General features: G+C 32.4%; 1 protein-coding gene across 2 annotated transcripts; it reads left to right on the forward strand.

Annotated features, from left to right (window-relative positions):
* The first annotated feature begins 5,112 nt into the window (after positions 1–5,112).
* On the forward strand, positions 5,113–10,381 carry LOC107955425 (uncharacterized). Of its 2 annotated transcripts, none has more exons than XM_016891212.2 (12): positions 5,113–5,322; positions 5,654–6,120; positions 6,321–6,387; positions 6,471–6,875; positions 7,297–7,427; positions 7,518–7,626; positions 7,719–7,864; positions 7,948–8,021; positions 8,108–8,225; positions 8,380–8,579; positions 8,694–9,742; positions 9,816–10,381. In XM_016891212.2, exons 1-12 carry the CDS (start codon positions 5,314–5,316, stop codon positions 10,092–10,094), a joined length of 3,054 nt encoding a protein of 1,017 aa, XP_016746701.2. In that variant the 5' UTR covers positions 5,113–5,313; the 3' UTR covers positions 10,095–10,381. The 2 variants fall into 2 exon arrangements, with proteins under 2 accessions (XP_016746701.2, XP_016746702.2); XM_016891213.2 differs by having other exon boundaries at positions 5,657–6,120.
* Positions 10,382–11,483: the final 1,102 nt, after the last annotated feature.

Below are 11,483 nucleotides of genomic sequence, written 5' to 3' on the forward strand. Positions count from 1 at the left end.
GCCTCAAATAAAATTTTTCATTTTAGGGGGGCTGGGCCCATGCCAACCCCCCTGGCTACGCCCCTGTGATACTATTTGTCTTATATGTCACATCAAGAAATAATTAAAATTTTATAAAATATAAAATAAATTCATAATTAAAAAATTTAAAATTTATGTGGGCTAACATGATTAAAAAATTAACATTTTAATCAATATATTCATTAAAAGAATAATAATTTAACTCTTTCTGAAAGGTTGATGGTTCTATTTGGCTCTTTTTAAAAAGTTAATAGCCAAATTTAACTTAAAAAATTAAGAATCAAATTGAAAAAATCTATAAACTTTAAAGAATTATATTTATTATTATACTTATTTTTAATTATAATCTAAATCAAAACAGATCATATTCAATAAACATTGAATCAAAATCGTACCAAACATGACAGTTCAAATAAATTTTTAATTAAATCTCATGTATTGATCTGATAATTAGAATATTCATCACCCTAAATGTGGCCTGGACGAGGATAGGATAGGAGTGATACTTAGTTACATAAACGAGAGGCAAAAATACTCCTATTTCTAAGAATACAATTCCATGATTTCAGAAAATCAAAATCTTCCAAAATGACAACATCCGTATGTGCTTTTTTGAAACGAAAAGGTACAAAAGAAATGTCCCCCAAAATGATTTTGCATGGATCCAGACAATGAATTTTGTCTTGGCATTGGGTATTCAGAATTGTACAGGACGGATATGGAATTGCAGAGGATCATACTACGATAGTACGTAAATGATAACATGGCTCTGCTCACACCCACAACTACAAATTTTGGTTTATATGATTATTCTTAGAGTGATATCTAGTAAATATGGGTTTGAATGTTTGTTTTTATTTACTTTTTGAGATGACAACATTTTGGTCATTTGCAATATTATGAAATATGCTAACTCTGATATGCTTACTTTATTTGATAATTGATATTTTGGAATTGGTTTAGTGAAAATATTTGCAATTCGATCCACAACACACATGTATTTATTTTAATAATTTCACTTCGGTCTTTTCTCATACAAAATAGAGATCTAACTCTACATGCGTTATTCGATCATATTGTGTCGGATTTGCTACAAGAACTGCAACACTAGTATCATCATACCACATGATTGGTCTATGTGGCAATAGTGATTCAACCTACATGACTTCACGCAATGCATTAGCAAGGCTTCAGTACTCGGCCTTGGCTGCAGATTGTTTTTTAGAGCTCCAAGATATAAGATTAGAGTCTAAGAACAAATAGTATCCAACAGTGGATCATCGATCATCCTTGCTACTTCCTCAGTCAGAATCAGAGTATCTATCAGTGGCAAATCTTGACTTGTCTTGAAAAACAACCCATGATGCATACTATACTACCTTTACGATAACGAAGAATGAACTTAATAACTTTTCAATAGAGTTTGCATAATTTGAATAGCCGTATTAACACTGTAACACCCTTTACCTGATCCAGTCGTCGAACTTGAGCAATAAGGTGCTATAAACAAATACGAAACATTTACATACAATTTGTAGTTCAAAATCTCAATTAATTTTCAACATATCATAAATAATCAAATTTAAAATGTAATTCAATAAATTTTGAGTTTACATCGAGCTTATGAAAGTTTAAAACCAATCCGGTATTAAACAAAGATAAATTTGAAGTAAAAACAAAAAGATGAGAAAATTTTGCAAATAGGGGTCACATAGTCGCTCCCCTGGCCGTGCGAAAATGCTAATGCCGTGTGGGTGTAGCATCAAGAAAAGGGTCACTATTATAAGTTTCTGATATCACTAATTTTCAGGTTGTTACAAATACTATAATTAATTTCACGCTGTATAAGACAAATGCTTTATAGAAAACCAATAACTCAAGGATATAATGAAACATCAAAAAAAGAATCACTATCACAAGTCAAGGATATAATGAAACATCAAAAAAAGAATCACTATCACAAGTTGTGAATAGTGGAGATGTCACTTTTGGTGTGGGTGTAGCATTTGAGTTTTCTGAATAAGGTTTATCATATGCTTGCTTTGACTTAATATGAACTCACCTTCAATTTGTTCAACATCCAGCGAATAAACAATTGAGTTAGCCAAGATCATTAAGAGCATATTGTGCATGAAGCATAGCTATAACATCATCAACAACTTTCGAATAAGCATCAGTCACTTTTATATCATCAACACATGCCTTGAAATATAGTTTAAAACTGTCATCCAAAATTTTAATAAACAATGAAGAAGATATAAACCCAAGTTTAGAAAATAAATAACTTCAAAGTTATCGAATAGAGCACAAATGGCTTGCTTGAGAGACTTATGTAACCGACACACCCACTTGTTCAAAGCTAGGGGGTGATTTATATAAACTTCTCTGGATAAGTCTCTTTCGGTTTTAACAAAATTTTAGATCTATATTTTGATTGAGATTGGACTTGAGTAACTATGTATGATATTGATATCATAAATCGATCTAGCACAAACTTGACTTGATTCAGTCGATTAACACTTCTATTGAGCTTCAATTCAACCAAATAACATAATTAGTAGAATTGAATTGAATTGTTAGTTGAATCGAAAGCTATAGATCCAATGATTCAATCGATGATCAAATTAATTTAAATTAGTATCGAATTGAAGCTAACTTACATATTTAATTTGTTGTTGTATTTATCTGTGTTTTTTAAATTTTAATAAATTTTCTAATTATCTTTGAAAAAATTGCCTAACTAAATAAATCGAAAATTAATTATTTTAACCCCAAATAGGATATAGAAAGAAAATGAAAATGACGTTTTGAACACTTTCTATCGCTAACACACATGTCAGTATTCCGATGCTCTCTTTTGCACTTTCCTTCAGCGTCGGACAGGGACAAGGTATTTGTACTATCTTTTTTTTCCCTTAATACCCTCCTATTTCTTTTTTTTTTCCACACAACTCCAAATTCAAATGAAGAGGAAGTAATTTGGTGAATTTCATTTTATATGTAATAAGTTTATATACTTTTCTCAAATTCGAAATCTAGTTATTTTACTTTTATTTCAGAAATTTAATTTTTTATCATTTAAATTTTAAAATTCAGGTTTAATTTTTAATAATGTTAAATTTATTAATGTGATGCTTTTTAAATAAAAAAATATTTATTTGGCAGCTATGTAATTAAAAAAATGATGTTTTAATGAATATGAATTTAACAAAATAATTTCAATAGTGCTCATAGATAGACTTGAATATTGAAATTTAAAACGTAGAATCAAATTCTTATGAATAAAAATATAGGGGCTAAATTTTACACTTTCGAAGGGTATAAAAATTTATTACATATCTTAACCTAATATAAATGAAAAAAATGATAGGAGAGTGTTAAATCCCTTTATCTGAATAAGGATATGTGGCAAACCGAAAGGTTGTCTAAACAACAACTGAACCAACTACCAATTGAAAGGTCACCCTTGAGCTTCACCTTCTATCCTAACCATTGAACAAGCGAGAACCATCTGCTATTCTAGGCCCCTAGCCTTTTGTTAGAAATGTGACCTCTTTGGTCACCAAACCCTATGTGGTTTCAACTGTTTTGTATTGCTGAATCAAAATAATTGACAGGACATGTCTCATCACAAACATCTTCATCTGATCGAAGACACCTGTCCCATGCATTCCTCAATGATGAAGAGAGGACCAACACCTCACATAGGCTAGCCTAAACTCTCTTCCGATGCTCCCAACATCTACTCTTCAAAGTTTACTCCGCTTTCACTTATTTTAACCTTTGACTTCCGTCTCGATTAGGTGAACTGGTCTCCAATAAACCATTTTCTCTTCTATATGTCATTGTTGTATTATTTTATCTATAAAAAATCCAAAACAGTTGATATTTCAAAAAAAAATAAAAAATATTAAAAAATATAAAATCCAATTTAACCATTGATTCAATTTATTTAATCTCTTTTCAGCTAGTCCATATTAGTTCTTTCCTTTGCTTTAGATCGTTGTATCGACCGATTTTTGATCCAACTAATCTAATCGACTAGTCCAATTTCACAACCTTGTGCCAAACAATTGACTTTTAAAGTTAAAAATACTATCAAAAAATATTTTTCCACCCAAAAAAAAAAACTTAAATACTTTTAACTTTTTGGCTTCGTTTTGAAGAGAAGTTATTGAAATACTTTTATTTATATTAATTATTTAAAATGTATTTAAAAATTTAGATTAACTTATATTTTATAAATAATAATATTAAATTATTTAAATATTATTTAAATTAATTATGTTTACCTTTCCAACATTATGTCTAAAAATGATATTGTAACATTTTGCTATAAACTTTTACAATAATACCCCTACAAGTTTGTTGTTTATTGAAAATGACTAAATTGGAACCTCATGTGATGGTTAGATAGCTTGATGGTTAAGGGTGTTCACCGTCTCATGTATAATTTGGATTCGAGTCGTGTTAGTTGTGTTTATTGTTCGAGTTTTACATCATTATTATGGTTTACCTTTTTAAACGAGGATGATTTTCTTTTTGCTTAAATTTATTTTTCAAACCTAATATTTTCGTATAAATAATCATTGGACTTGAATAAATAACTCAACCTTTGAATAAGTTTAGTTTAACACAAATATATAAATTAATAATCTTATATAATTATTTAGTTTTCCAAAAAAATTATATTATTATAGAACATGAATATCACTTCATACATCATGTAATTTACTTAAAAATAACATTATAAAAACAAATTATTTTATTATTTTAAATATAATATTTAGAATACGTTTTACTTATTTTTTATCTCACACTATAGTATTTAATTTTACTGTCACTATTATTTTTACACTAATAGTAAATAAGCGTATTACCCATTTATACCCATTCTAAATATATCACCTTACAATACACCAACAAATCACTAGAAAGAAATTCATATCACCACTTTTTACCACAAATTTTTACCAAACTTATGTAACCAAAAGTGGACTTCAAAAAACATATTTAAATACAAATAATTAATCCAATCCCAAATCCGTCCATATAAATATTAGCCTCCGTCCCCTTCTAACAAACGGTTTCATTTTCTTTTCTCTGTTCTATCAAACAAGAAAAAACAAAAAGCTTTTTTTTTTCTTTTTATTTCCCACTGAAAATCTTAATTTCTTTCTGCCTTGTTTGTCATTTTTACATGAAAATGAGCTTCGATTTAGTGTTGGTAATGGAAGCATTGCTGTGGAAACATATTCTGGAGCTCAAAATTTAAGTCTTCTTTCTTTGCTGATGGATTCGGTGCGCAAGCCCTCTCTTAGGCTTAATTTAATCGTAAAAACAAGCTTCGTTTCTTCGCTTTCATTAGCGTTTTCTTTTTCTTCTATTAAGAACAATGTCGAAAAGAAATTTCATTTGGAAAAAAAAAAAGGATTATAGCTATTTCGCCGTTTTTCTTGAATTTTTACGAATATTTCACTTCTTTCTCTGCATATTTTTTTGAAAGTTGAAGCTATTTTGTTGTTTGTTTAGCTAGAAAACGTCTTTGTTAAAAAAATTATTTTATTTTTCCTTCAATTTTCTGCTTTATTACTTTTTTATTTTTATTTTTATCCTTTTTTAATAATAATAGCAGGAAAAAGAAAATCGAAGAGTCGATGGTTTATCAAATGGAGACAATTTTCAAAATATAACGCCAGTGCAAGCAGCGCTACTCAACAGCTTAGAAACCGTCCTTATCAACTCGGTCATACAAGACGACAGAACTCGCTTCTTAACTCACTCGCGTCAACTCGTCGACGACTTAGATGATGATCCCTTGAACCGAAGAAGCGTGGTATTGAAGCTTCTCCTTATCTGTTGTTACTTCGACGCTATCGAATGCGCCACGTCACTGTTTAACGGCGAAGTGGAAACCGATTTTCTCCCGTTGGTGAACGAAGTAGACACGACGACGGAAATGACGGCGTTGCAGGCGGCGGCGGAGGCTCACTCTGTGCGTTGTTTAGAGTTGCTGCTAAAGAAACGTGCCCGTACAGAGGTGAAGAGTAAAGATGGACGAAGTCTGCTTGCTCTGGAGATGGCTTTGTCTAGTAGCAGGTAAAAAAATGTCGTTTTTTGTTTATAAAGAGGCAAAAAGCTGTGGTGTTTTGAGGAAGACAGCGAAGTTATGGCCCTTTTTTGGAAATGTTGCTTTTTCTATTCTCGGTTCGTTTTATTTTTTCTTTTTATAAATATTTTTTTTAATTGACAAGAATAATGAATTTCTTTTTTTTTGGCTCTTTCCGTATTATTTTCAGGATGGATGTGATATGGAATCCGGATGATTACTCTGTTGAGGACTTGGTGGTTCTTCTTAGTGAAAAGGTTTCCTTAAAAAATGTTTGGTTCTCGAGAAAATTATTCTAACAAAAAAGACGAAGAAAAAAACTGAATATTTTGTTTGACAGGATTTGACTGCGGTGAAACTTTTGAGTGAAAGAACAAAAGCAACAGGCGAGGTGGCGTATTCAGCTGCCATGGGAGGCAAAATAGTAGCTTTAGCAGCGCTTCTCATCGTAGCGGCGGAGAAAGTTAATGACTACGTCGTAGTATTATGCGACGCTTATTCGGGTTCAAAGGAAAAAGATACCGTTTACCAGTGCGTGATCCGGGAAGCATTATCGTCAGGCCGCCGTGATAAGTCGCCGTCGGGAACAATTAAAAAGAACTGTTTGTCCCCAACCAAAGTCGAACCCGATATGAAACGAAAGCTTTTGCTTTGCGAGATTGAGTTGCTTCAGCTGTTTGGAGCCGATTCTCATAACAGTGGTGGAGACAAGATGACGACTTCATCCTTAATCCTTGCTATCAAGGTAATTTTGGCGTTTAATCTACGTGGGATTAACAACATGCGGATACTTATTTGTTTATTATATCTACGAATTAAGAAAAAATAAAGAGTCAGAATTATTTTAAATTTAGTTTTAAAATATCCTATTTAATTGATAAGATGACTAAAAAAGTCGACCAATCATATATACGAATCATTTGAATAAGGAAACTATGGGTAATTTGGTAAAAACCGGGGACACGCAACATGGACCGTTTCGGGGCTTTAAAAAGACTGTATTCTTCAGTATTTCGTTCGCTTTCTTTGATTTCTTCTTTGTAACGAAATCTGATTTTTTTTCGAATTAATAGTCTGAAAAGATTCTTGAAAGGGAATAAATTTTGGTTGTAATCATTTCTGTCATTTTAAGTGTATTATTTTCTTCGTCATTCTTGTTATGATAGGCCCGAGATGAAGCTGTTATTGAGCTGCTCCTAAAGACCAACATGGATGTAAATGATGCTGATTCTGAAGGAAACTCAGCCCTGCATTGGTCACTTAGAATGTCCTGGGGTTCATCTTCACAGCAACTTAAGTCTCTCTCTTTCTCTGTCTCCATACATGTTTCTTTTTTCCCTTTTCATATGATTGATGATTTGCTTCCTTCTTGATTTCTTGTTGCCAGAATCTTATGGCTCCTTTTGAAGCACGGTGCCCGAGTAAACCAAAAGGACAAACTAGAATTAACTTCATTTCACATTGCTGCTGCCAATGGGAATACACAGGCACTCCAGGTATAATTGCTTTAAAATTTAATCAACGCATGCTGGTAACAAGCTTTAAAAGGATATTACCTTTGATATCATCCTTTCAATTGTTCTTATAGGTACTTCTACTAGAAGATCCAGATGGAATCCACTACAGAACTATAATGAAAGAAACCCCATTGTTTTTTGCTGTGAAGAATGATCATATTGAATGTGCTGAGCTTCTTCAGCGTTGGGGAGCAAGCAATGAAGTCCTCAACTTACGGTTCGAAACAAATAATACCCCTTTCTTTTAAAGTTTCATCTTTAACTTCAAAAGCTAACATCACTTGCCTTTGTGTTTGTCAGTAGAGAGAGGCCGATTGACCTGGCAAAGTCACAGGACATGCGTTTCATACTAAACAAAACTTATATTACTCTTAGTAAGTTTTCTTTATAGTCATAAAATTAAAGACATCAATATTAATTATTCCTACTTCATCCAATCTCATGATATTCTAATGTGCAGTGCATCGTAATTCCCCGGTTGAGCAGAAATATACTCCTCGTTTCCAAGGGGATGAAGTTATTTTTGATACATGTGAAACTCTTCTTACAATGGCAGATGAAGGAAGCTGTACTGAAAGGTGACCAAACTTTTCAATATCTTTAGACCATGAAAAATCCTACAAGTTTTCATCCGTGACATTGAACATACTGTCCTATTCTCTTCCTTTGTGTTGTTTGAATATGTTGGTGTTTTGTTTTGTTTCTTAATGCTCTACTGCCTGTGTTTTGTAGAACCAACACAAATGAAAAAACAGAGATCTGTAAGTACTTTGAATCTGGAGGATGTGTGAGAGGGTCTAAGTGCTTTTATGCTCATGGTAAAGAGGAGCTTCGACAGGCAAAACATGGAATGCATCTCGTTAATTCTCCTGCTGCAGAGAAACTGAAACGGAAAATTTTTGTAGGCGGCCTCCACCCTCTGTTGGATTCGGGTTAGAATTTTGTCAAAATTCTTTAGTTACATTTAGACTTGTATGCATTTTTGGTAATGTAATACTAGATTGGGAAGGATAAGTCATGGCTTTCTTTTCTTTTTGGTTGAGCAGAGTCATTGAGCAAGTTTTTCCAAGATGAATTTGGGTCAGTGGAAGATGCCCACGTTGTTAGTATTAAAACAGGTGATGAATTACAGTCTCGTGGCTTCGGCTTTGTTACTTTTAAGCACGAAAAGTCTGTTTCGAAGGCTGTTCAAGCACATTACGTAACTATGATGGGCAAGCAAGTTGAAATCAAAAGTGCAGTTGGGAGATGGGATGAGTCCTTGAAGCTATTGACTCAGCAACATCCAAAGGATCCGAATGACCAACATCAACCACCAGTCGAGTCATCCATTGAAAAGACTGTAGACGAGATGCCAAGAAGGAAGGCCTTGGAAGAGACTAAAGCTGATAAAATCTCATGGGTGAATAAATTACTCCATGGCCAACCGAAGGCGTATTCTGAATCTCAAGTTCTCACTAGCCCCATTGCTTCCAACCAAAATATTCCAGTATGGCTGAGAACTTTTAAGAAGTGGCTTCCCGGTTTCTTACAAGAGGTATCAAAAAAACCGAAGGAAGGCGAATACCCTCTGTCATCGTTAAAGGCGGATTTCAGGGCTGCATTCGGCTTAGAACTGGACCATGTTTCTCTTGGCTACACTAAGCTCAGTGATTTTATGAGATCTTTTCCTGATCTTTGTTGCATGAAGGTCATGCCAGTAGGAGGATGTGGATCTCCTAATCACATGGTGCTCATTCCTTCCCCTCCTAGGCCCGATTGGAAATCACTTCAGCCTCTCAACATGCACTGCTGCCAACCGTCTTGTACCGCACCACCTCATGAAAATACTGATACTGATCCTAGGAATGTCAAGCATCCTCCGGATCTTCTCTCGAATTCTTGTGAAGATATTAGCATCAGCAGCAGCCAGGTTGATCCATCTAAAAACTCCAATTTTCTGCAATTCTTGAAGTCGGACAGAGGAGGAACTCAGTGTCGGGGGTTCAATGAGCGGAAACTTGGTCATACAGGGAGGCATTTGGTTCTTGAAGCCCTTCTAAGAAAACGGAACAATTCATCCATATTCTTTCTTCGCCAATTCGATTTCTATCACGTAAGTGTTGAACTAACTAACAAACACTTACATTGCACTACAATTAATAGCATCTCGGTTTTGATCTGTGCAGAATTACAAGGCAAGTGTTAAGCAAGGAAAATGCTTTTGGTGCAACCAATCAAAGTTGTTATGGGCAAACTTTCCATGTCAACACTTGTTGTGGTGCGGCGAATGTAAAACAGAAGCTGCACGAGCAGCTGGTGATTCCGATCATCGATGCGTCGTATGCGATGCAAAAGTACAAACATTCATCTTACCTACATTGGATAGATACCCTCAGTCATTACGTGGAAAGCCCCTCAAAACCGAGGAATTTCCTCCTTTCGATCCGTCTTGTATTCCAAAGTAAGTCTTCCTCAGAACCCCATCAATGCCCCTAACGCATGGGTTTTTTTTTTTTTAGCAGCGTTGATATTTTGTACAAAACTCATATACTTATAGTGTTAAACTTTTGGGACTTCATATCCATACTTATTGGTGAAACTGATACTGACTTGTAAGTATGCTTTTTTTTTTCTCAGAAATTTTGGCATCTCTTTCTGCTTGTCTTGAATTAAAGAATGAGATGGTCGTTGTTGGGATTATAAATTGACAAACTGATATCAATGCATCCAATTGTGGACTATCTTATCTGAATTTTTGTTATTATTTAAATATTCGTTTCTTATATCCATATGCAATACATAATTAGGCATACTTTTTAATTTTTTAAAAAGTAATTTTAATTTTGTTAAAAATTGTTAGGAAAAACAAAAGACATTGCTTTAAAAAAAATAAAATATCAAAAACATGTTGGAGGATTTATTATGAAATATTAAATATATTATATTTTTTTAAATATGTTGCTGGATTTATTATAAATTTTTTAAAAAATTAGCAAAAATATAAAATATAAGTAGATTGGAAAGATTTGTTCTAAAATATAATTTATAAAATACCATTAAAAATTATATAAAAATGTAAGTAGATTGGAAAGATTTGTTATAAAATATAATTTGCAAAATATCATTAAAAATTATATAAAAATGACGAGAGCTATATGTTTTAAATTCCTCCTCTGCAAATGTTTTCTTCTTTTTCTTGTCACATGTCAAATTTTTATAGAGTGAATACATTAAAATTCAAGAATTTTGTAATAATATATATATATGATATTAAATTTTAAAATTAAAATGATAAATTTGAGACCTTGAACAAGTAAATTATCAAATCAAGTTTATCATACTAAATCATTTTTTTTCTCTCTCTTATTAACTTGGAATTTAGTCATAATTTTAACTAGATTTCAATTTGACGAGTTTGAATTTCTTACTTTAACTTGAACAAATTTATTCAACTTAACTTGACTCAATTTAAATTTTATTTCAATTAACTCAATTCGAAAAATATTCAAATCACATTAAAATATTAAAATAATACTTATCGACTCAATCAATCGACTCAATCAATTCAAAATTATTTCACTTGATTTGCTGCAATCCATTGGACATAATTAAAAAAAAAATCCCAGATAAATGCTCACATTGACCGAGAAAATAAAATTAAAGAACCCAAATAATGGGTTGATAAGAAAAAGGTTTAAATGCATATTTGACACTTAAGCTTCTCACTTTCTCTCATATCAGTACTTACGGTCTTTTTTCGTCTCAACTTGATATTCGAATTTGTTTTCCGTCTTTTATTTTGATACCATTTTGCAACACCATTAAATACATATTTGACCCTTAACTTATTACTT

The sequence above is a fragment of the Gossypium hirsutum genome, chromosome A07 (genome assembly GCF_007990345.1).
Source record: "Gossypium hirsutum isolate 1008001.06 chromosome A07, Gossypium_hirsutum_v2.1, whole genome shotgun sequence".
NCBI lineage: Eukaryota > Viridiplantae > Streptophyta > Magnoliopsida > Malvales > Malvaceae > Gossypium > Gossypium hirsutum.